This window comes from Lepidochelys olivacea (genome assembly GCF_965140295.1).
Source record: "Lepidochelys olivacea isolate rLepOli2 genome assembly, chromosome: 3".
Classification (NCBI taxonomy): Eukaryota; Metazoa; Chordata; order Testudines; family Cheloniidae; genus Lepidochelys; species Lepidochelys olivacea.
In genome coordinates, this window is record NC_140413.1 from 186,780,436 (window position 1) to 186,801,092 (window position 20,657).

At 46.9% G+C, this 20,657-nt stretch overlaps 1 protein-coding gene across 6 annotated transcripts in view; it reads right to left on the reverse strand.

The window, feature by feature from the left end:
- CCDC88A (coiled-coil domain containing 88A) overlaps positions 1 to 20,657 on the reverse strand; it is a 348,165-nt gene that overhangs the window by 103,098 nt on the left and 224,410 nt on the right. For all 6 annotated transcript variants that reach the window (XM_084624216.1, XM_084624211.1, XM_084624213.1 and 3 more), the window contains one exon: positions 114 to 298. In XM_084624216.1, coding sequence (XP_084480342.1) covers positions 114 to 298 — 185 coding nt within the window. The remainder of the gene's footprint in view (positions 1 to 113; positions 299 to 20,657) is intronic.

Consider the following 20,657-nt stretch of genomic DNA (forward strand, 5'->3'; position numbering starts at 1 on the left):
CTTTAGCACATGTGAGTAATGCATCCATCCCAAACTCATGCTGATAAAACCTGACATACCACACCTTTTATAGTCTATTTGATCATATTATACATGCACATATTGAGGGTTACCTTTTTGCTAAGCCTTTGGTTTTCTTTTTCCATTTTTAGAATCTTTGAATTACAGCCTTCTAGAGAACCCATTATATTTTGTAGCTCTTCCACCGTCTTCAGCAAACTCTGATTTTCCATTTCCAGCTTAAGCAATCTACTTGATGTCAATTCATTCACTTCATGGCCAAGTGACTTTCGTGGCACTGTAAGATTTAAAAGAAATGGAGCTTACTTATCATTAACTGAAGAACTTTGAGGTGAGCCTGTGCATTTTTAGACTTCTGGGATAAAAAGGCCTGCACCACGATCCTCCAAAATCTTCTAGTCAGCATTGTTTGTTGGGGCCACTCACACATCTCTCCCCCCCACCTAAGAACACCTACGAAATTGTGGATGAAGGAGGACTGAAAAAAAATGATTACTAACCTTTCTGTAACTGTTGTTCTTTGAGATGTGTTCCTCATGTCCATTCCACTTTAGGTGTGCACGTGCCACATGCACAGTTGCTGAAGATTTCCCCCTCAGTGGTATCTGTCAGGCCGGCCAGCTCCTCTCAGTTCTTTCTTGCTGGCTATCTCTGACCAAGGGGCAGAAGGGTGAATTGTGGAATGGACATGAGCAACACATCTCAAAGAACAACAGTTACAGAAATGTCAGTAACTGTTTTTTCTTTGAGTGTTTGCTCATGTTCATCCCATGTTAGGTGACGCCCAAGCAGTACCTTAGGAGATGGGCTCGGAGTTCCTAGACATATGGAATGCAAGACTGCTCTATCAAACCTGACATCATCTGTAGCCTTCCGGGTAACGGTGTAATGGTATGAAAAAGTATGCACCGATGATCAAGTCACTGCTCTACAAATATCCTAGATTGGGACCTGGGCCAGAAACGCTGCTGAGAACACTTGAGCTCTTGTCGAGTGGGTGGTCAAGAGAGCAGGAGGCAGGGCACACACCTCCTCACAGAATGTGCAAATGCAGGAAGTGATCCATGATGAAATTCTTTGGACCAAAATTGGCAGGCTTTTTGTCGTCTGCTATTGTCACAAAGAGCTGCGTAGACTTGCAGAACGGTTTGGTCCTTTCTATATAGAAAGCCACGGCCTGCCTAACATCCAGCATGTGGAAACGCTGCTCCTCCCTATTCGTGAGCAGTTTTGGGAAGAATACTTGCAAGAAGACAGTAATGAGGCTATGGAACTGCGAAACCATCTTCGGGAGGAACGCGGGGTGGGGAAGTTGTACCTTGTCCTTAAAGAACACTGTATAAGGGGGTTCTGATGTAAGGACCCTGATATCTCAGACTCTCCTGGCCAAGGTAATTGCTACCAGGAAGGTGACCTTCCAGAAGACGTACAACAAGGGGCATGATGCCAGCGGCTCATAGAGAGGGCCTGAGAGTCTTAACAGGACCAGGTTCAGGTCCCATGGTGGAACGGGTTCACGAATCTGAGGGTATAGTCCCTCTAAGCCCTTGAGGAAGTGAATAGACATTTTGTGAGGAAAAAAAACAACCTTCCATCCACCAAAGGGTGGAAGGTGGAAATGGCCACTAGGTGTACCTTAATCAATGAAATGGCTAGGCCCTGCTGTTTCAGATGAAGCAGATACTCCAGCATGGACTGGAAAGGTGACCTACCAGGTGAGAGGCCTCACTGGGACGACCACATGGAGAAACGTTTCTACTTGGCAAGGTAAATCGCTCTAGTAGATGGTTTCCTACTGCATAGCAATACCTGGTGGACTTGCTTCACTGCATTTAACCATGGAGCTTCTGCGCGGTCAGGTGGAGGGCCTTGAGGTTTGGGTGGAGAATCAGCGGTGATTTTGCCAGATCAGGTATGAGGGGGAGGGAATGGCATCGGGGTCACAATAGGTCCAATAACGTGCCAAACCAGTGCTGGTGTGGCCATGCTAGGACTATAAGAATAAAAGATGGTTACTTTTTGTAACTGTTGTTCTTCAAGATGTGTTGTTCATGTCCATTCCATTGTAGATGTGTGCGCTTGCCACATGCACTGGTGGTGGAAGTTTTTCACGTAGTGTTAGCCATAGGGGACCAACTCTGGTGCCCTCTGGAATGGCGCCCGTATGCCCCAGTATAACGGGCACCGCCTGCTCCCCCATCCCTCAGTTCCTTCTTGCCGGAACTCCAACACAGGGGAAGGTGGGTGGGTCCTGGAATGGACATGAGCAACACATCTTGCAAAACAACTGTTACAAAAGGTAACCATCTTTTCTTCTTCAAGTGCTTGCTCATGTCCATTCCATTGTAAGTGACTCCCAAGCAGTACCATGGGAGGCAAGTAGGAGTTCATGGACATGTTGATTGCAACACAGCTCTGCCAAATCCAGTGTCATCTCTGGCTTGATGAGTGGTGGCATAATGTGTTGTGAATGTGTGTACCGAAGACCACGTCCTGGCCCTGCAGATGTCCTGGATAGGAACGTGCACCAGGAAGGCAGCTGAAGACGACAGAGTCCAGTCAAATTAGCCTTCATTATTGGTGGAAGCACAGCCTGCTCCAACTCGTAACAAGTATGGATGCTATTTATGATCCAATTCCAAATCCCCCGAGGACACCAGAAAACCCTTCATCCTGTTAGCTACTGCAATAAAGAGCTTGGTCGACATGCGGAAGGGCTTGGTGCACTCCAGGTAGAATGCCAGGGTGTGCCTGACATCTAGAGTGTGTAGCCACCTCTCCTCAATGATTGTGTGAGGCTTTGGAGAGAACACTGGGAGGAAGATATAAAATCACAGAAGATTAGAGCTGGAAGAGACCTCAGGAGGTCATCTAGTCCAACCCCCTGCTCAAAGCAGGACCAACACCAACTAAATTATCCCAGCCAAGGCTTTGTCAAGCCAGGCCTTAAAAACTGCTAATGATAGAGATTCCACCACCTCCCTAGGTAACTCATTCCAGTGCTTTACCACCCTCCTAGTGAAATAGCTTTTCCTAATATCCAACCTAGACCTCCCCCACTGCAACTTGAGACCATTACTCCTTGTTCTGCCATCTGAGAACAGCCGAGCTTCATCCTCTTTGAAACCCCCCTTCAGGTAGTTGAAGGCTGCTATCAAATCCCCAGTCACTCATCTCTTTTGCAGACTAAATAAGCCCTGTTCCCTCAGCCTTTCCTCGTAAGTCATGTGCCCCAGCCCCCTAATCATTGTCACTGCCCTCCGCTGGACTCTCTCCAATTTGTCCTCATCATTTCTGTAGCGAGGGACCCAAAATTGGACGCAATACTTCAGATCTGGCCTCACCAGTGCCAAAGAGAGGGGAAAAAATCACTTCCCTCGATCTGCTGGCAATTCTCCTACTAATGCAGCTCAATATGCCGTTAGCCTTCTTGGCGACAAGGGCACACTGTTGACTCATATCCAGCTTCTTGTCCACTGTAATCCCCAGGTCCTTTTCTGCAGAACGCCACTTAGCCAGCCTGTAGCAGTGCATGGGATTCTTCTGTCCTCAGTGAAGGACTCTGCACTTGTTCTTGTTGAACCTCATCAGATTTCTTTTGGCCCAATCCTCTAATTTGTCTAGGTCACTCTGGACCCATTCCTACCCTCCAGCATATCTACCTCTCCCTCCAGCTTAGTGTCAACCGCGAACTTGCTGAGGGTGCAATCCATCCCATCATCCAGATCATTAATTAATATGTTGAACAAAACCAGCCCCAGGAGTGACCCCTGGGACACACTGTTTGATACCAGCAGCCAACTATAAATCAAGCAGTTGATCACTACCCACTGAGCCCAACGATCTAGCCAGTTTTCTATCCACCGTATAGTCCATTCATCCAATCCATACTTCTTTAACTTCCTGGCAGGAATACTGTGGGAGACAGTATCAAAAGCTTTGCTGAAGTCAAGGTATATCACATCTACTGCTTTCCCGATATCCACAGAGCCAGTTATCTCACCATAGAAGGCAATCCAGTTGGTCATGCATGACTTGCTCTGTCAAGGGTACTTTCCCCACTCTGAACTCTAGGGTACAGATGTGGGGACCTGCATGAAAGACCCCCATAAGCTTATTCTTACCAGCTTAGGTTAAAACTTCTCCAAGGCACAGATTTCTTTCTTGCCTTGGGAACCAGCTTAGGTTAAAAACCTGATACGCTGCCACCACCAAGCGATTTAAACAAAGAACAGGGAAAGAGACCACTTGGAGATGTCTTTCCCCAAAATATCCCCCCAAGCCCTACACCCCCTTTCCTGGGGAAGGCTTGATAATAATATCCTCACCAATTGGTACAGGTGAACACAGACCCAAACCCTTGGATCTTAAGAACAATGAAAAAGCAATCAGGTTCTTAAAAGAAGAATTTTATTTAAAGAAAAGGTAAAAGAATCACGTCTGTAAAATCAGGATGGTAAATACTTTACAGGGTAATCAGATTCAAAACATAGAGAAACCCTCTAGGCAAAATCTTAAGTTACAAAAAGACACAAAAACAGGAATACACATTCCCTCCAGCACAGCGAATTTCACAAGTAAAAAAAACAAAAGAAAATCTAATGCATTTTCTCGCTAGATTACTTACTAACTTTACAGGAGTTGGAAGGCTTGCATCCTTGATCTGTTCCCAGCAAAGGTATCACACAGACAGACAGACAAAAAACTCCCCCCCCCTTCCAGATTTGAAAGTATCTTGTCCCCTCATTGGTCATTTTGGGTCAGGTGCCAGCGAGGTGACCTTAGCTTCTTAACCCTTTACAGGTGAAAGGATTTTGCCTCTGGCCAGGAGGGATTTTATAGCACTGTGTACAGAAAGGTGGTTACCCTTCCCTTTATATTTATGACACTTGCCCTTGGTGAATCCATGATGACTGTTCCTGATCACCTTCCTCTCCTCCAAGTGCTTCAAAATGGATTCCTTGAGGACCTGCTCCATTATTTTTCCAGGGACTGAGGTGAGGTTGACCGGTCTGTAGTTCCCCAGATTCTCCTTCTTCCCTTTTAAAAAACGGGCACTATATTTGCCATATATAAGATATTCTGACAGGTTTCAAGAGTAGCAGCCATGTTAGTCTGTATTCGCAAAAAGAAAAGGAGTACTTGTGGCACCTTAGAGACTAACAAATTTATCTGAGCATAAGCTTTCGTGAGCTACAGCTCACTTCATCGGATGCATTCAGTGGAAAATACAGTGAGGAGATTTATATACACACAGAACATGAAAAAATGGGTGTTATCATACACACTGTAAGGAGAGTGATCACTTAGGATGAGCTATTACCAGCAGGAGAGCCGGGGGGGGGGGGACTTTTGTAGTGATAATCAAGGTGGGCCATTTCCAGCAGTTAACAGGAATGTCTGAGGAACAGTGGTGTGTGTGTGTGTGGGGGGGGGGGGAAACAAGCATGGGGAAATAGTTTTACTTTGTGTAATGACCCATCCACTCCCAGTCTCTATTCAAGCCTAAGTTAATTGTATCCAGTTTGCAAATTAATTCCAATTCAGCAGTCTATCATTGGAGTCTGTTTTTGAAGTCTTTTTGTTGTAATATTGCGACTTTTAGGTCTGTAATTGAGTGACCAGAGAGATTGAAGTGTTCTCCAACTGGTTTATGAATGTTATAATTCTTGACATCTGATTTGTGTCCTATTATTCTTTTACATAGAGACTGTCCAGTTTGACCAATGTACATGGCAGAGGGGCATTGCTGGCACATGATGGCATATATCACATTGGTAGATGTGCAGGTGAATGAGCCTCTGATATCACTACAACAGGTTTTCTTCTCCCCCCCCCCCCCCCCCGCTCTCCTGCTGGTAATAGCTCATCTTAAGTGATCACTCTCCTTACAGTGTGTATGATAACACCCATTTTTTCATGTTCTGTGTGTATATAAATCTCTGTGTATAAAATGTATTTTCCACTGAATGCATCTGACGAAGTGAGCTGTAGCTCATGAAAGCTTATGGTCAAATAAATTGGTTAGTCTCTAAGGTGCCACAAGTACTCCTTTTCTTTATAAGATATTCTGGTTGATATGGAAGTGTGACACCACCTTTGGCAGCAAGACTGGATGGGGCTGCAGTTGGACTTTGTCCTTGTAAAATACTGTGTACGGGGACTCTGAAGTGAGGGCTTTAATTTCAGAGACACATCTCGCCAAGGTAATAGCTACAACAAGTGGGAAATGGAACAAGAAGCCATAGGCTCAAAGGGTGGATCCGTGAGCCTGGAGAGGACCAGGTTGAGGTCCCAATGGGGAACTGGGTCCCGAACCAGTTGAAAGAGTCTTTTAAGGCCCTTCAAGAACCTGATCAACGTCTCATGCGAGAAGACCAATCTATCCTGGGTACGAGGATGGAAGGCCGATATGGCAGCCAGGTGCACCATGATCGAAGAGAAGGTGAGACCCCGGTGCTTTAAAGTGAAGCAGGTAATCCAGGATGAACTGCAGAGACAACTGGGTTGGGGAGATATTCCACTCCAATGCCCAGGAGAAGGAACACTTCCACTTTGCCAGGTAAGTTGCTCTGGTGGAGGACTTTCTGCTCTCCAAGAGAACCTGCTGTACCTGACTAGAACAGAATTGTTCCTCTGGATTCAGCCATGCAGCATCCAAGCTGTGAGGTGGAGAGAGGTGAGGTTCGGGTGCAGAAGTCGACCGTGATCCTGCAAGACTAGGTCCGGGTGGCTGGCAAGTGGCCATGGGGCTGCAACAGCCAGGTCCATGAGCATGCCAAACCAATGCTGGCGAAGCCATGCTCAGGCAATCATAATGACCCATGCCTTGTCCCTCTTGATTTTTGAGAGGACTGCTGATGAGCGGAATTGGCGGGCAGGCGTACATCAGGTCCCTGAGCAAGACAGGAGAAAGGCATCGGATAGTGAGCCTCTGCCGAGACCTTGGAGAGCACAAAACTGATGACAGTTTCTGTTCTGTCTGGTACAGGTCCACTCAGGGAGCACACCACTTCTGGAAGAGTATTCGGACAACCTGCAAGCAAAGGGACCACTCGTAGTGAGAGAAGAAGGACCTGCTGAGGTGATCCATCACCGTGTTCTGGATGTTGGGGAGGTGCGAGGCTTCCAGGTAGGTTGCATGCTGGATGCAGAACTCCCAGCACAGAGCTGATGATCAAGCTTCCCCCGCCTGTTGACATAGAACACTGAGGCCGTGTTGTCTGTCTTTCACCACTCAGCCGGAGGGTTGGAGAAGGAAGACACTTCAAACCAGACAGATGGCTCTGAGCTCCCTGATGTTTATATGCAATGTGAGCTCCTTTTGAGACCACAACCCTTGAGTCCTCAGTGTACCGAGATGCGCTCCCCAACCAAGGTTGGATGCACCTGAAATCAGGGAGACCATGGGTTGCGGGCTTGTGAACGGCACACCTTCCAACACCAGAATTGGGTCAGACCACCACTGAAGAGAGGTAAGCACCCACGGAGGGATCGTGATGACCCTGTCTAGGTGATGTCTGTCTAGGGAGTAGATCGACACCAGCCACATCTGGAGGGCATGCAGCCTGAGTCTTGCATGTCAGACTACGTACATGCATGCTGCCATGTGCCCCAATAGTGTAAGACAGACCCTGGCAGTGGTGAGCAGATGGGCAGTGATGCTGGCAATCAGATCTGACTTTGCCCTGAACGTGGCCTCTGGCAGGAATGCTCTGTCTCAGAGAGAGTCAAGTACCACTCCGATAAACTCCATCCATTGGACCTGGATCAACATTGATTTTTGTTTGTTTATCAACAGGCCCAGAGCTTAACAAATGGCTTGCAACATCTCGACGCTGTGCTGGACCTGGACCGGCCGTTGATGAGTCAATCATCAAGGTACTGGTAAATCTGGATACCCCGACATCTGAGGTAGGCCACCACTACTGATATGTATTTTGTAAACACCACTGTTGCTGTTGCTAGGCCAAAAGGGAGCACTGCAAATTGGCATTGGGTGGTCCCAACTACGAAATGTAGGAACAGTCTGTGTCAGTGAAATATTGATATGTGAAAGTGAGCATCTTTCAGATCGAGGGCAGCATACCAGTCTCCTGGATCCAGGGAAGGAATGATGGAAGCCAAGGAGACCATGTGGAACTTCAACTTCTTGAGATACTTGTTGATGTTTCGCAGGTCGAGGATGGGGCGTAGGCCGCCCTTGGCTTTTGGGATAAAAAAATAGTGTGAATAAAATGCTTTCCCCCTCAAGTGCAGAGGGACTTCCTCCATGGCTCCCACCCACAGAAGGCCCTGCATTTGAGCGAGCAGATGCTCGTGAGAAGTATCCCTGAAGAGGGACGGGGACGGAGGGTGGGAGGGGTGGATAGAAATAAACTGGAAGGTATATCCCCCTGCTTCTGTACTGAGGACCCATTGGACCGATGTTACAGAAGCCCAGGCAGGGAGGAATGGGGACAGATAGTTGGAAAATAACATGGGAGCAGGATCCAGGACACAGACTGGAAGGTTGCTCTCAAGCACACCCTCAAAATGCCTGCTTGTTACCTGATTAGTTATGGGGGGAGCTCAAGTGAGCTGAAGGTGCTGGCTGATGGCCTTGCTGGCACTTATAGTCCTTGCCCTTCTTGTGGAAGGGCTCTGACCAAGGTTGGCTCCCAAACTGGTGGGGCTGTTGTTGCTTAAACCGCTTCCTCAGCGGTCCTGGCATGTAAAGGCCCAGGGAGTGTAAGGTAGCCCTAAAGTCTTTCAGGCCATGTAATTTACGGTCTGTTTGCTCCAAAAACAATGCCAGGCCATCGAATGGGAGGTCTTGGATGGATTGTTGAAGCTCCATCGATAGGCCCAATGACTGCAACCAGGACATCTACCTCATAGAAATGGCTGAAGCCATGACCCAGGCTGCAGAGTCTGCTGCATCTGAGGCCACTTGGAGCGCTGCCCTGGCCACAACTGTGCCCTCATTGAGGATATCCAGGAATTCCTTCCTGGGCTCCTCTGGCAGTGAATCTGTAAACTTGGCCATGGAATGCCAAATATTAAAATCATAACAGCCAAGTAAGGCCTGACGGTTGGCCACTCTCAGCTGGAGGCTGGATGTAGAATAATTTTTTCTACCAAAGAGATCGAGCCTCTTTGCCTCCTTGTTCTTAGGTGTTGTTCCCAGTTGGCCCTGCCTATCACACTCATTAGCTGCCAACACAACCAGTGAGCTTGGGGCAGGGTGGGTATAAAGATAGTCAGTACCTCTTACTGGGGACGTAGTATTTTCTTTCCGCCCACTTGGAGATGGGGGGCAGGGAGGAGGGTGTCTGGCACAGGGCCTTAGTCATTTTCACCACTCCCTTGTGCACTGGCAATGCCACCTTGCTTCACTTAGCACACTGAACAGGGAGTCTGAGGGCTCTGCCAGCTCCTCGGCTTCCAGCCCCATGAGTCCTGGTGGGCTCTTGCATCATACTGGGGAACCGACTGAGAGGACCCCGTTATTGCCTCACTGGGGGGCGGGTGGGAGACTGTCACTGACTATATTTCAGAAGTCCCCAAGGCCAACCTATGCTCCTGCAATGGGTGGGGAAATCCCCAGGAGTTCCATAGTTGCCAATGAGCCGGTCACTGGCCCTGGGGCCATGCTGCCACTGGTGGCCCAGAGGGGAATACCGGTGCCTCCAGTGGGTGGTCTTGGCCTGCGGGAAGGGACTCCTCCTCACTGTCCGAGCCCGAGGAGGGAGAGACTTGACTGGAGGACCAGGACGGTACCAAGGCTAGCCTGTCTACCCCAATCCCGTTGGCTCTGGGTGCAGACCTCCATTGAGGACCTGTATGGGGGCGATGGTGCTGGTTGCCGCAACCCAGTGATCGGTGGCGGTGTTTGGAGGATCAGTGACGGTATCCTGGTGATCGACACCTCACACTTAAGAGAGTGATTCCGCTCTGTAGATTGGGAGTGGGAATGACAAGACCGATGTGTTGGAGACCGTTGACATGCCCACGGTGAACTGTACTGGCAATCCGGCAACTGGTGAAGGGGCTCCGGGGACTGGCGTCTCAACCCTTCAGAACGGTGCCATGAGCAGCCTGAAAGGCCTCCGCCATGGATGGCACAGTGCCTCTACTGCTTCCTGGGGTGGAAGGCGGGTCATGAATTGGGCTTGACAGCTCAGCAGGCGTTGGATCCTGGCCACCATCCAGAGGGGAAAGGCTGCACTGAGTGGGTCTTTGCTCTCCTCCTACTCTCTCCTTCCCTTTACAGGATGTAGGAGAATGCCCCCTCCCAGCCTTCCTCTGCTTTTTAGCCGGTACCGGGGATGGGGATCAGTGCTGGTCAGAGGTCAGTGCTGGTGGCACGCTCTGCACTGAGGCCACAGTGGTTGGAGTAGAGTCCGATCTCATCAGTTCCGAGGCTGGTGGAGTCCATAAGGAGCACTCGGAGATGAATGTCCCGGTCTTTTTTGATCCATGGACTGAAGCTCTTGCAAATGCGACACTTGTCACTCACATGGGTTTCCCCTAAACACTTTAGGCCGCTTCTATGGGGATAACTGACAGCCATGGGTTTTTTGCAACAGTCACAAGGTTTGAAGCCTGGGGCCCAGGGCATGTCCCATTCCTAGACTGAGTCCTGCCTGCGACTATTTCTAACTTAACACTAAGGGAACTATTAACTATAAAACTATACTATATACTTTATAAAACTGTACTAAACTATACTATATACTTTAAAACTATACTATACACAACAAATTCACTACTAGGCACAGTAGAGACAGAAAGAAAAGCTTGCGAAGCAAGGAGGTGTTCCAGCACCATCACCAGCGGTAAGAAGGAACTAAGCGAGGGGGGAGCCAGTGACGGCCCTTATACTAGCGCATATGTGTGCCACTCCAGAGTTTCTTGAGATAACTGTTGAGGAAATGCAGGTCATGGATGGGTCTGAGACCCCCATTTGGCCTTCAGGATTATGAAATAACGGGAGTAAAACCCTTTCCCTCTCAAGCTCTGAGGTACCTTCTCCACAGCCTCCTGGGGTAAAAGCTGCTCATGAGAAGGGTCCCTGAAGAGGGATGAGGAAGTGGGGTGGGAGGGAGAGACAGAAATAAACTGGAGAGTGTAACCTTCCTCCACTGTACTCAGTATCCAGCAGTCCAGGCTGAAGCGGGAAAGAGAGTTTGAAAACAAAATGAGGGCAGGATCCAGTTCAGAAACTAGTATAACGTCTTTGGGCACCTCCTCAAAAGTTCTGCTTGGGGCCTCCCCAGTATCTTTGAGAGACCGGTAGCAAGGCTGAAGAGGGTGGGGGCAGATGTCTTCATTTATAACCCAATTTGCTTCTCAAACAGGTCCTGGTGCAGTGCTGAAGCCAAGAAGCAGACCGGTTGTTGAGGCCTGAAGTGTTTCCTTGAAGGTGCTGGTGCATATAGACCCAGGGACTAAGAGTGACTCTAGAATCCTTCAGGCTGTGAAGCTTCACAACCATTTGTTCAGAGAAGAGTAAAGGTCACTTACAGGCATGGGCTTGCTGCAGAAAGCAGAGGGCTTGAAACCTGGGGACTGAGGCATGCCCTGGCACCGGGAGTGGACGAAAATCTGCTAACAGGGCGAGAAGTGCCAACTAACTATATATGACTAATCTACAACAGTCCAAACTGAGAAAATAAAGAACTGGGATAGAAAAACCAGGGAAAAGGACTAAACTAAAACCACTGAGTAAGAGTTTGCTAAAGCAAGAGGAGCTGTTCTAGCAACCATCATGGACAGTAAGAAAGAACTGAGAAGGTGCGGAGTTGGCCAGGCCCTTTATACCAGCAGATGAGTGCGCGGCAACAGAGGGTGCTAGAGCAGGCCCAATGGATATCACTGAGGGAAAAATCAATGACTGTGAACATGAACCTAACGTGGAATGGACATGAATAAGCATTCAAAGAAGAACTACCAAAATAAATATCAGCTTTGGATGCCAGCTCAAGAAAGCATTACAAATTATTGCAATTTCACTTTTCCAAATCAGAGCTCAGCTAGGGAAACATCTGCTTGAAGCACATACAGAGAACTTCAGGTAGCAGCTCTGCAAAACTGTATGAGGAACATTGTGCAAAGACATCCTATAGATGCTGCCTTCAATCTAGCTGGGTATGCTTTGATACAGTGTTCTCAACAACAGTTCCGTGAACCAGCACCAGTGCCTGAGATCTCCCTGACACAGTTTAGGAAGGAAGGAAGCCAGTACCAAAAAGGGTGAAAAGAGAGGGTTAGTTACCCTCTGCAGTAAGTAAGGCTCTTCGAGATGTGTCTCCCTATGGGTACTCCTCTGTAGGTGCAACCGTGCCACCTGCACCTGGGCTCGGAGATCTTCACCAGCGGTGCCTGTCGGACCACACATGCACACCTCCCCTCTCTTACACTGTATGCGGAACGTGTACATAGTGCTGTGCTGTCCGACCACCCCCAGTTCCTTCTCTGATGCAGAGTGTATATTTTCAGCTCCAAAGCAGAGGGGAGGAGGGCAGGTAGTGGAGCACCCATAGGGACACACATCTCAAAGAACCTCAGTTACTGCACAGGGAGAGTAACTCTCTATTCTTTGAGTGATATCCCTTTGAGTGCTCCTCTGTAGATGACAATAAAGTAGTGCCCATAGTAGGAAGGCTGGGGTTTTGGAGCGACATGTACTGCTGAGGATAGGACAGCATGTCCAAGGAGAGTGTCTGTTATGGCATTGTGCATAACAGCATAGTGCTGGGTTAAAGTGTCTGTCAATGCCCATGTGGCAGTCTTACAAATGTCATCAATGGAGACATGATTAAGAAAGCAATCGGGGAGATAACGATCACATGGAATATGTTCTGATTGAGGTAGGAGGTTGTCTATTGTGGAGTTCGTAAGATAAACATATAGACTGTGAGATCCATTTACAGAAGTATTGTTTAAATATAGCACTGCCTCGGGATTATTTGGTGGTGGAGAGGAACAATCATGGCAACTTCCAGAAGGGTTAAGTCGTGTCCAAGTAGAAGGCTAATTGTGCTCCTCAATCAGCACGACGGTCCAGTACAGTGAGAAGTTATTTAAAAACTCTGCTCACTATACAAAATGGCCTTCTGATCCACAAAGGGCCAGCCACTTTACCAGATCAATATTAGTTTGGATCTTACCCCAAATATCATACTGCCAGCCAATCCTTCAGTATCTAAAACTAAAGGTTTATTATAAAAGAAAAGAAAAACCAAAGAGAGAGTTGTTATATTGTCAAAGGAGTCAGATACATACTTAAGACTTCAAAGTCCATATTTCAGGTTCTTAGCAATAGTATTGAGTTTGCTGGTTTGAAAGTCCCTCTGGAGCACATCCACAGCTTGGATGGGTCATTCAGTCCTTTGTTCAATGCTTCAGTTTGTTTTGAACTGTTTGTAGAGAACCCCAATTTCCAGAGGTTGGAAGCAAAACTGAAGACCAAACTGGGGAAGATGCAGCAGCCTTTTATATTCTTTTGCCATGTGGCTCGTACTCCCTTTGTCCCAAACACAAATTTACAGCACATGGCATAGAAAAGCCTTTAGAGTTCTCTGTCCACAAGCATGCCCCTACATGTCTTGCTAACTCATAGGTTGTAGCCCCTGCCATCTCTCAATGGGTTAATTGTATAGCTGATTGCCTTTGATAGGCCATCAAGCAGGCTGGATAATGCTGATGCCAATCTGTCTGGGGGTATCACCCAGAAACACAGCACAAAGTTTGAAATACAGATATATCACACATATTTGTAATTCACAATACAAAGATATAAACAAGATTATCATACTCGGTGTCAGGGGGCTTATTCCTTCACTCACTTACTTCCCTGGTCCTTCTCGCATGAACAGAGAGCAACAATACCCGAAGTCCAAAGGTGCAAACAATTCGATGTTTTCTGGGGTGAACTTCTAGCAAGCATAATTCCAGTTTCCTTCCTTAGTGTCCCCCTTCCCAGCTCTGACACCACAGAGCCTTACCTGTGTCCTTCTTCCCATTCCCCCCCCTTAGCAAAACATGATTCCAATTTCCCAAACCCCCATTCCCTGTTCCCATTCCCCACCCCCTTACTTCCTGATTGACTGCAGACTATACAGTAAAACTTGAGTTCTGCTTAGCCATATCTTAACCAATCATTTTACTGAAATTTAACTAACCAATCCTAACACATTGTAACATGATTATTTAATCAATTATACCCCACCACCTTAATTAGTTTACACCCAGCAAAATTAATTATACAGCAGACAGAAACAATCACAGAACCAGATAGAGACCATGCAAACAAACAATAGCAAAGTGGGAACTATAATGACAAAACAATACAGAAGTGTGGATTTCACAACTATATCTATAAAGACATAAGGGTTTCCCAGCTGTGTCTATTGATAAGTGAGTTCTTACCGAACAGAAAACTATCAAACTAAGCTTCCTTTTACATCCTCTAGGCTCTTCCCTTTCTCTGGAGATGATAGATCAGATCACCTTTCTAACAGCCCCAGATTGCCTTATTTCAGTGTGACTAGTTTGGAATGTGAGGTGTTAGGATATAGATATTCAGGCCTGTCTGCAAAGGCCTATACTTTAAGAATTTAGGTATATGTTTATCATTTAGCTAGTTATAGAGGTATAAAAGAGAGGATCAAAATCACTGTCTGCTGGTGTAAGGGCCTTCTCTTACTGTGACAGTCTGAGGCCCTGTTCTTAGGCTAAGGCCTTTGCCTAAGTAGCAGAGGCAGCCATAAGCTGGGAAGCGAACAGTCACATCCTTACATTCCAAACTAGTCACACTGAAATAAGGTGCTATTGGACTGTTAGAAATACAATCCTGTCCTGATAATGCCTATCACCTAGGGTAAGAGTAGGGGTCAGTTGGGTAATGTGATAATGCCTATCGGCTAGGGTAAGAGTTGGGGTCAGTTGGGTTCCCTGGACTAGAGCTAGGTTTACAAAGGATAGGACTCCTTCACCTAGGATTAAACTTGGGATCAAATGGGCTCCCTAGCCAGGGTTTAGGATTAGAAAGGGTAGAGTTCGCAGGCCTAGGATTAAGGTTGGGTTCTTTAGGGCTCCCTAAAGGGTTAGGATTGTGGTCAGTAGATCTCTCAGGATTTAGGATTAGGGTTGGGGTCAGCAGGGCTCCCCAGCCTAGATGTAGGATCAGTAGGGCTCCCCACTCCAGGGTTAGGGCTGCAAAGGGTAGGTCCTCCTGGCCTTAGGTTAAGGTTGTTGTTAGCGACAAAAGGGAAAATAGAATGTTTGAAGTAAAATGTTTCAGGTATTCTGTATGTGCATTCATTTTTCACTAACCTCCTAGAATGTTCTGAACCTTTGTAGAATCTCATGGAACTTTCCAGACTTTCTGAGAACTACATTTTCCTTGAACCTCTTAGAATGTTGTCAGCCATGCCCTTGTGGGTATATAAGGGACAGGGTATCACTGGTCAGCCAGTGAGATATGAGAACGAAATGAGAGCCCAGACGCGATATTGTGAACCTTTGTTTTATTGTGTAATTGTGAAACTGTACTTGTGTTTTAAGACTTGTCTACCCAATTTTGGTGCATAGTTCAATTTCTTGATGTTAGTACATTTCAGTTATTCTTAAAATTAAAGTTTTTATAAGCTAAGATAAAAGAGAAAGTTACTCAATCTATGCAGTAACTGAGGTTCTTCAAGATGTATGTCCCTGTGGGTGCTCCACTTAAAGGTGTCAGTGCATCTGGGCGCCATTAATCGGAGATTCTTGGTAGCAGTTTCTGTCTGGGTCATATGTACGCAGCGGTCATCTTGCAGCGCTGTTGATGCCTTTTCTAGCACGTGACCCAACCCCTTCAGTTCCTTCTCTACCGTAGAGTCCTTACTGAAAACTCCAAAGTCGAGGGAAGGAGGGTGGGTAGTGGAGCACCCACAGGGACACACATCTTGAAGAACCTCAGTTACTGCACAGGGTGAGTAACCTTCTCTTCGTCTTTGAGCGATGTCCCTGTCGTGTTCCACGTGATTGTAGAGCAGTGCCCCGCTCAGGACGGAAGGGTCTTCGGAGTTTTATGTATAGATGAGGCTAGTACCGTTAGTCCTAGCATCACATCTAAGCCTGAGCTTTGAGTTATTGCATACTGGTTTGTGAGTGTGTGTTCTGAGGCCCAGGTGGCCGCTCTACATATGTCTATAATGGGTACATTGTTCAAGAAGGTATTGAGGTAATCATATATCTTGTCAAATCAGTTTTGATCCCTGATGGCAGGGGGGGTCCGTTTTGTTTTGTTGATAACATAAATGCATGCAAGTAGATAGTCATTTTGATAGTCTCTGTGTGGATATAGCAGAGCCTTTGGAACGCTCTGTAATGGACACAAAAAGCCTTGGAGAGATTCGAAAAAGCTTAGTTCTAAGTAGAATGCAATTGTGCATCTGATAGTCCAAGGTATGCAGAATAGCCTCTTGTGTGTTTCCATGAGGTCTGGGATAGAATGTAGGCAGGTGGATCGGCTGGTTGAGATGAAATGCTGAGATACTTTGGGCATGAATTTGGGTGTGCTCTCAATGTGACCCTATCCTTAAAAAATATGGGGTATGGAGGGTACACCATGAGAGCTCCTAATTTGCTTTCTCGTCGTGCAGATGTGATTGTGACTAAGAATGCTAACTTCATAGACAGGTAAAGTAGGGAGCAGGTAGCTAATGGTTCAAACAGAGATCTGGTGAGGCCTCTGAGGACCGGGTTTAAGTCTCATGCTGGAGTTGGGACGCATATTTCTGGATAAACATTCTGTATCCCTGTGAAAAAGCTTTTAGTAATTGGGTATGCAAATATTAACATTCTGTCGATTTTGTGATGGAAGGTGGGGTAATGGCTGCAAGATGCACTTTAATGGACTTGTTGAAAGTCCTGGATTTTTTAATTCCAGTATGTAGTCTAACACCAATGGAAGTGGTGCCGTGACTGCAGTTTTTCGTTTGTTCTGACACCATAAGGAGAATCTTTTCCATTTTTGGAGGTAAGTAGTATTTGTGATTAGTCTCTTGCTGTTTAGTAATATGTATTTGACCTGTTCTGAACAGGTTAACTCATCGTGATGGAGCCATGGAGGAGCCACACCTTCAAGTGAAGTGTCTCCAGATTCAGATGGAGAATCTGGCCGTTGTCCTGTGATAACAGGTCCAACCTGAGTGGGAGAGATCATGGAGTGCATGTCGCCATGCACATCAGGTAAGGATACAAGGTCTGTCTGGGTTACGTTGGGACTATTAGCTTGACCTTGGCTTTGTCTGCCCATATCCTGTGTGTTACTCATGAGATCATCTGTATCTGCGGGAATGCATAAAGAAGAGGAGCATCTCATCTGATTCGGAAAGTGTCCCCTAAAGATTGGTGCCCCAGTCTTGCTCATGAGCAAAAATGTGGACACTTTTGGTTCTGTGATGTCATGAACAGGTCGATGAGGGGGAACCCCCATAATTGGAATATGGGTTGTAACATTGTTGTACAGTTCCCATTGGTGGTCCTGGGAAAAATGTCTGCTTAGTGTGTCCGCTGTCATGTTTTGGTGACCGGTTATATAGGAGGTGGTGATACTGAAGTTGTGGGTTATGCACCAGTTCCACAGTCTCAATGCATAGGCAACAGGAGCAGGCTCCCCCTTGCCAATTTATGTAGAACATTCATGCAATGTTTTTGGACATTACTCATTTTGGTCATTTGATATTTGTTTTGTTCTTTATCAGTGGAAGGAAGTGAGCATATGTATTGCGAACTGCGTGTAGTTTGAGGAGGTTGATGCGTAACTGTGTCTCCATAGGAGACCACGTCCCCTAGATGGTGTGGTGGTTCACATAGGCACCCCAACCAATCAGCGAGACATCTGTTGTGATCAGTACAGATGGCGGGTCCTGTTGCAAAGGGACCCACGTGCACACATTCTCTGGTTGTGTCCACCACTGTAATGATTGTTGGACATTCATTGTCACTGTTAGACTTTTATTCAGGCTGTGCTCATTTGGTATGTATACCGCACTCAGCCAGCCTTCTAGGCAACACATAAGTAGTCGAGCATACCTTTCTACAAAAGTGGTGGCAGCCGTGTAACCTAGTAAGCATAGGCAGGTGCGTGCTGATACCCGCAGGCTGTTTGTGACTACCAATATGAGGTTGGTCAGTGTCAGGAATCTGGTCACTGGGAGTGATGGTCTGGGCTCTATGAAGTCCAGGTGTGTGCCAATGAAGTCCAATTGTTGTACTGGGACTGAGGTTGATTTTTGTTCACTTATTCATAACCCTAGGCTCCAAAAAAGGATGGTAGTCCTTTGACTGATGTCTATTGTTTCTACTTGGGTGGAACCCTTCAGTAGACAATTGTCTAGATATGGGAATATTATGATCCCTTGCCTGCGCAGATGTGCCATTACTACCGCAAGGGTTTTGGAGAATACTCTCAGAGTGGTCGACAGTCTAAATGGTAGAACTTTTTACTCAAAGGGGTCACTTCCCACTATGAAACTTAGGAACCTCCTGTGTGCGGGATGTACGGTGATATGGAACGTCGAGGGCTGAGAACCAGTCCCCCCTTTACAGTGCTGGTATTATTGAGGCCAGTGTGACCATCTTGAATCTTTGGTTCGTATGAACTTGTTGAGTTTTCTGAGATCTAAAATGGGTCTACATCAATGTTCCCTCTAACTTTTTCCATCCATATGCAGAATAAATGTTATGTGCACCAAGGTATGTGCGGATGTGCGCCACCAGTAGAAACAAAAAACCTAGATATAATATATATTTTTAAAAAGTTACTATAGGAATAATTACTCCAGCCAGGACAGGTTAGGCATTTTAGAACTCACTACTCAAAGAATTAAATTTAAATGTAAGAGAAATAAAAATTATGAAATGCATAGACCAGTCAAAACACTAAAATAACACACTTTGAAAGAATAAAATTACAGATAATATATGTGCATTGTAGGAAGTACCAAGAAGTAACAGCAACAATAATACAAATATGTGTTGGGAGGTGAGTGTGACACAGAGTGTGTGTGTGTGTGTGAGAGAAAGAGAGAGAGAGACAGACAGAGACACACACACACAGACAGTGTGTGCGCTGGCTGCTGGGGACGTTTCTAAAAGACGTTGTGTGCTGTCTCTTTAAGTCACTCACTGAAAGCTCTCCTGCTCTGTCCTGACTCTCAGCTCTGTCTCCCCTGCCCCATATCTGAGGAGATGAGGTACATGGGCAGGGGAGAGTGGGGGGGGGGGAGAGTGTGGAGGGGGCAGAGAGATAGAGACTGTGTGAGCTGGCTGCTGGGGAAGTCTCAGAGACAGTGTGCTGTCTCTTTCAGAAAGGCACTCACTCATCACCCAGAAGCTGGAGTATTCAGACCTCAGACTGCAGCAGTTCCGAGTCTTGATCCAGGCTGTCCCCTCTGCCCTGCTCTGCAGAGATGAGGTATGGGTCAGTGGAAGGGTGACACCCTGACATAAGCACCCCCTAACCCCCTGGCTCTACACAGCCAGTAGAAGGGTCCCGGGAGCACCTGCAGGATGGAGTAACATGGCAGCAAAGCAGCAGGGGGAGGGGCACCTGAACACACACTGCTGGATGTGAGCACTCTGCTAATCAGCTGCGCGGCACTTGAATCTCTCCTGGGCGGCCGTCCAACTGCACAGCTTACAGGGAAGGGAACATAGGCCTCCATTCTCAATTTTTCTTCTGGATTAAGTAGTAGTGGAAATAGAAACCCTTCCCCTTGTGTTGTGATAGAACATGTTCCATGGCACCTAACTGTAGAAGATGATTTATTTCTTGTTGTAGGCAGTACTTATGAGAAGGGTCCCTGAAGAGAGGCGGAGAGGAAGACTGGGCAGGTGGGGTGGAACGAGTGCGATGGAGCAACCCTACCTTATTATCTCTAGTACCCATTGGTCCGTGGTAATGGGTGCCCAGGTGTAATAAAAAGGGCATAGGCGGTGACCAAAAATGTGGGTAATTTCTGTAGTTGGCACTGTTTGACAGGGGAGATCTTTCAGACCCTTGACGAATGTTTCAAAATTGTGGCTTGGCTGGCATTGTTTGAGATGTTGCAGACTGCTACTGCTGAGTTCGGCGTCTCTGCATTCTTGTGGGTGTATAAACGCCTAGAGTGAGGAGAGTCGCCAGTGAGTCCTTCATGGAGTGACGAACTTCATCCATTCTGGCAGAATACAGTTTTTCTCTATTGAATGGTAGGTCCTCTATCTTCCCTTGGAGGTCTTTTGGGATCCCGGATGACATGATGCTCTGCGCTTGACTACTGCCCTGGCTGTCATTCATGTGGCCATGTCTGCCACATCAATGGATGCATGCAGCACTGTTCTGGCAACAAACTGTCCCTTGCTAATAATGGCCTTGAATTGTTCTAGTTTTTCCTCAGGGATGTCATTGAGGAATTCGTTCATTTTGTTATAATTATATTTCAGCAGGAGGGCAGCATAGTTGGTAGTGAGGAACTGTAAGGTTGCAGAACAATAGACCTTACGGCCGAATAGGTCTAGTCTCTTCTAGTCTTTATCTAGAGCAGACAACCTATTCTGTAGCTGTTTCCCTTGTTCATTTCCCACTTCCACCAGTAGGGAGTTGGGCTGGGGGTGCA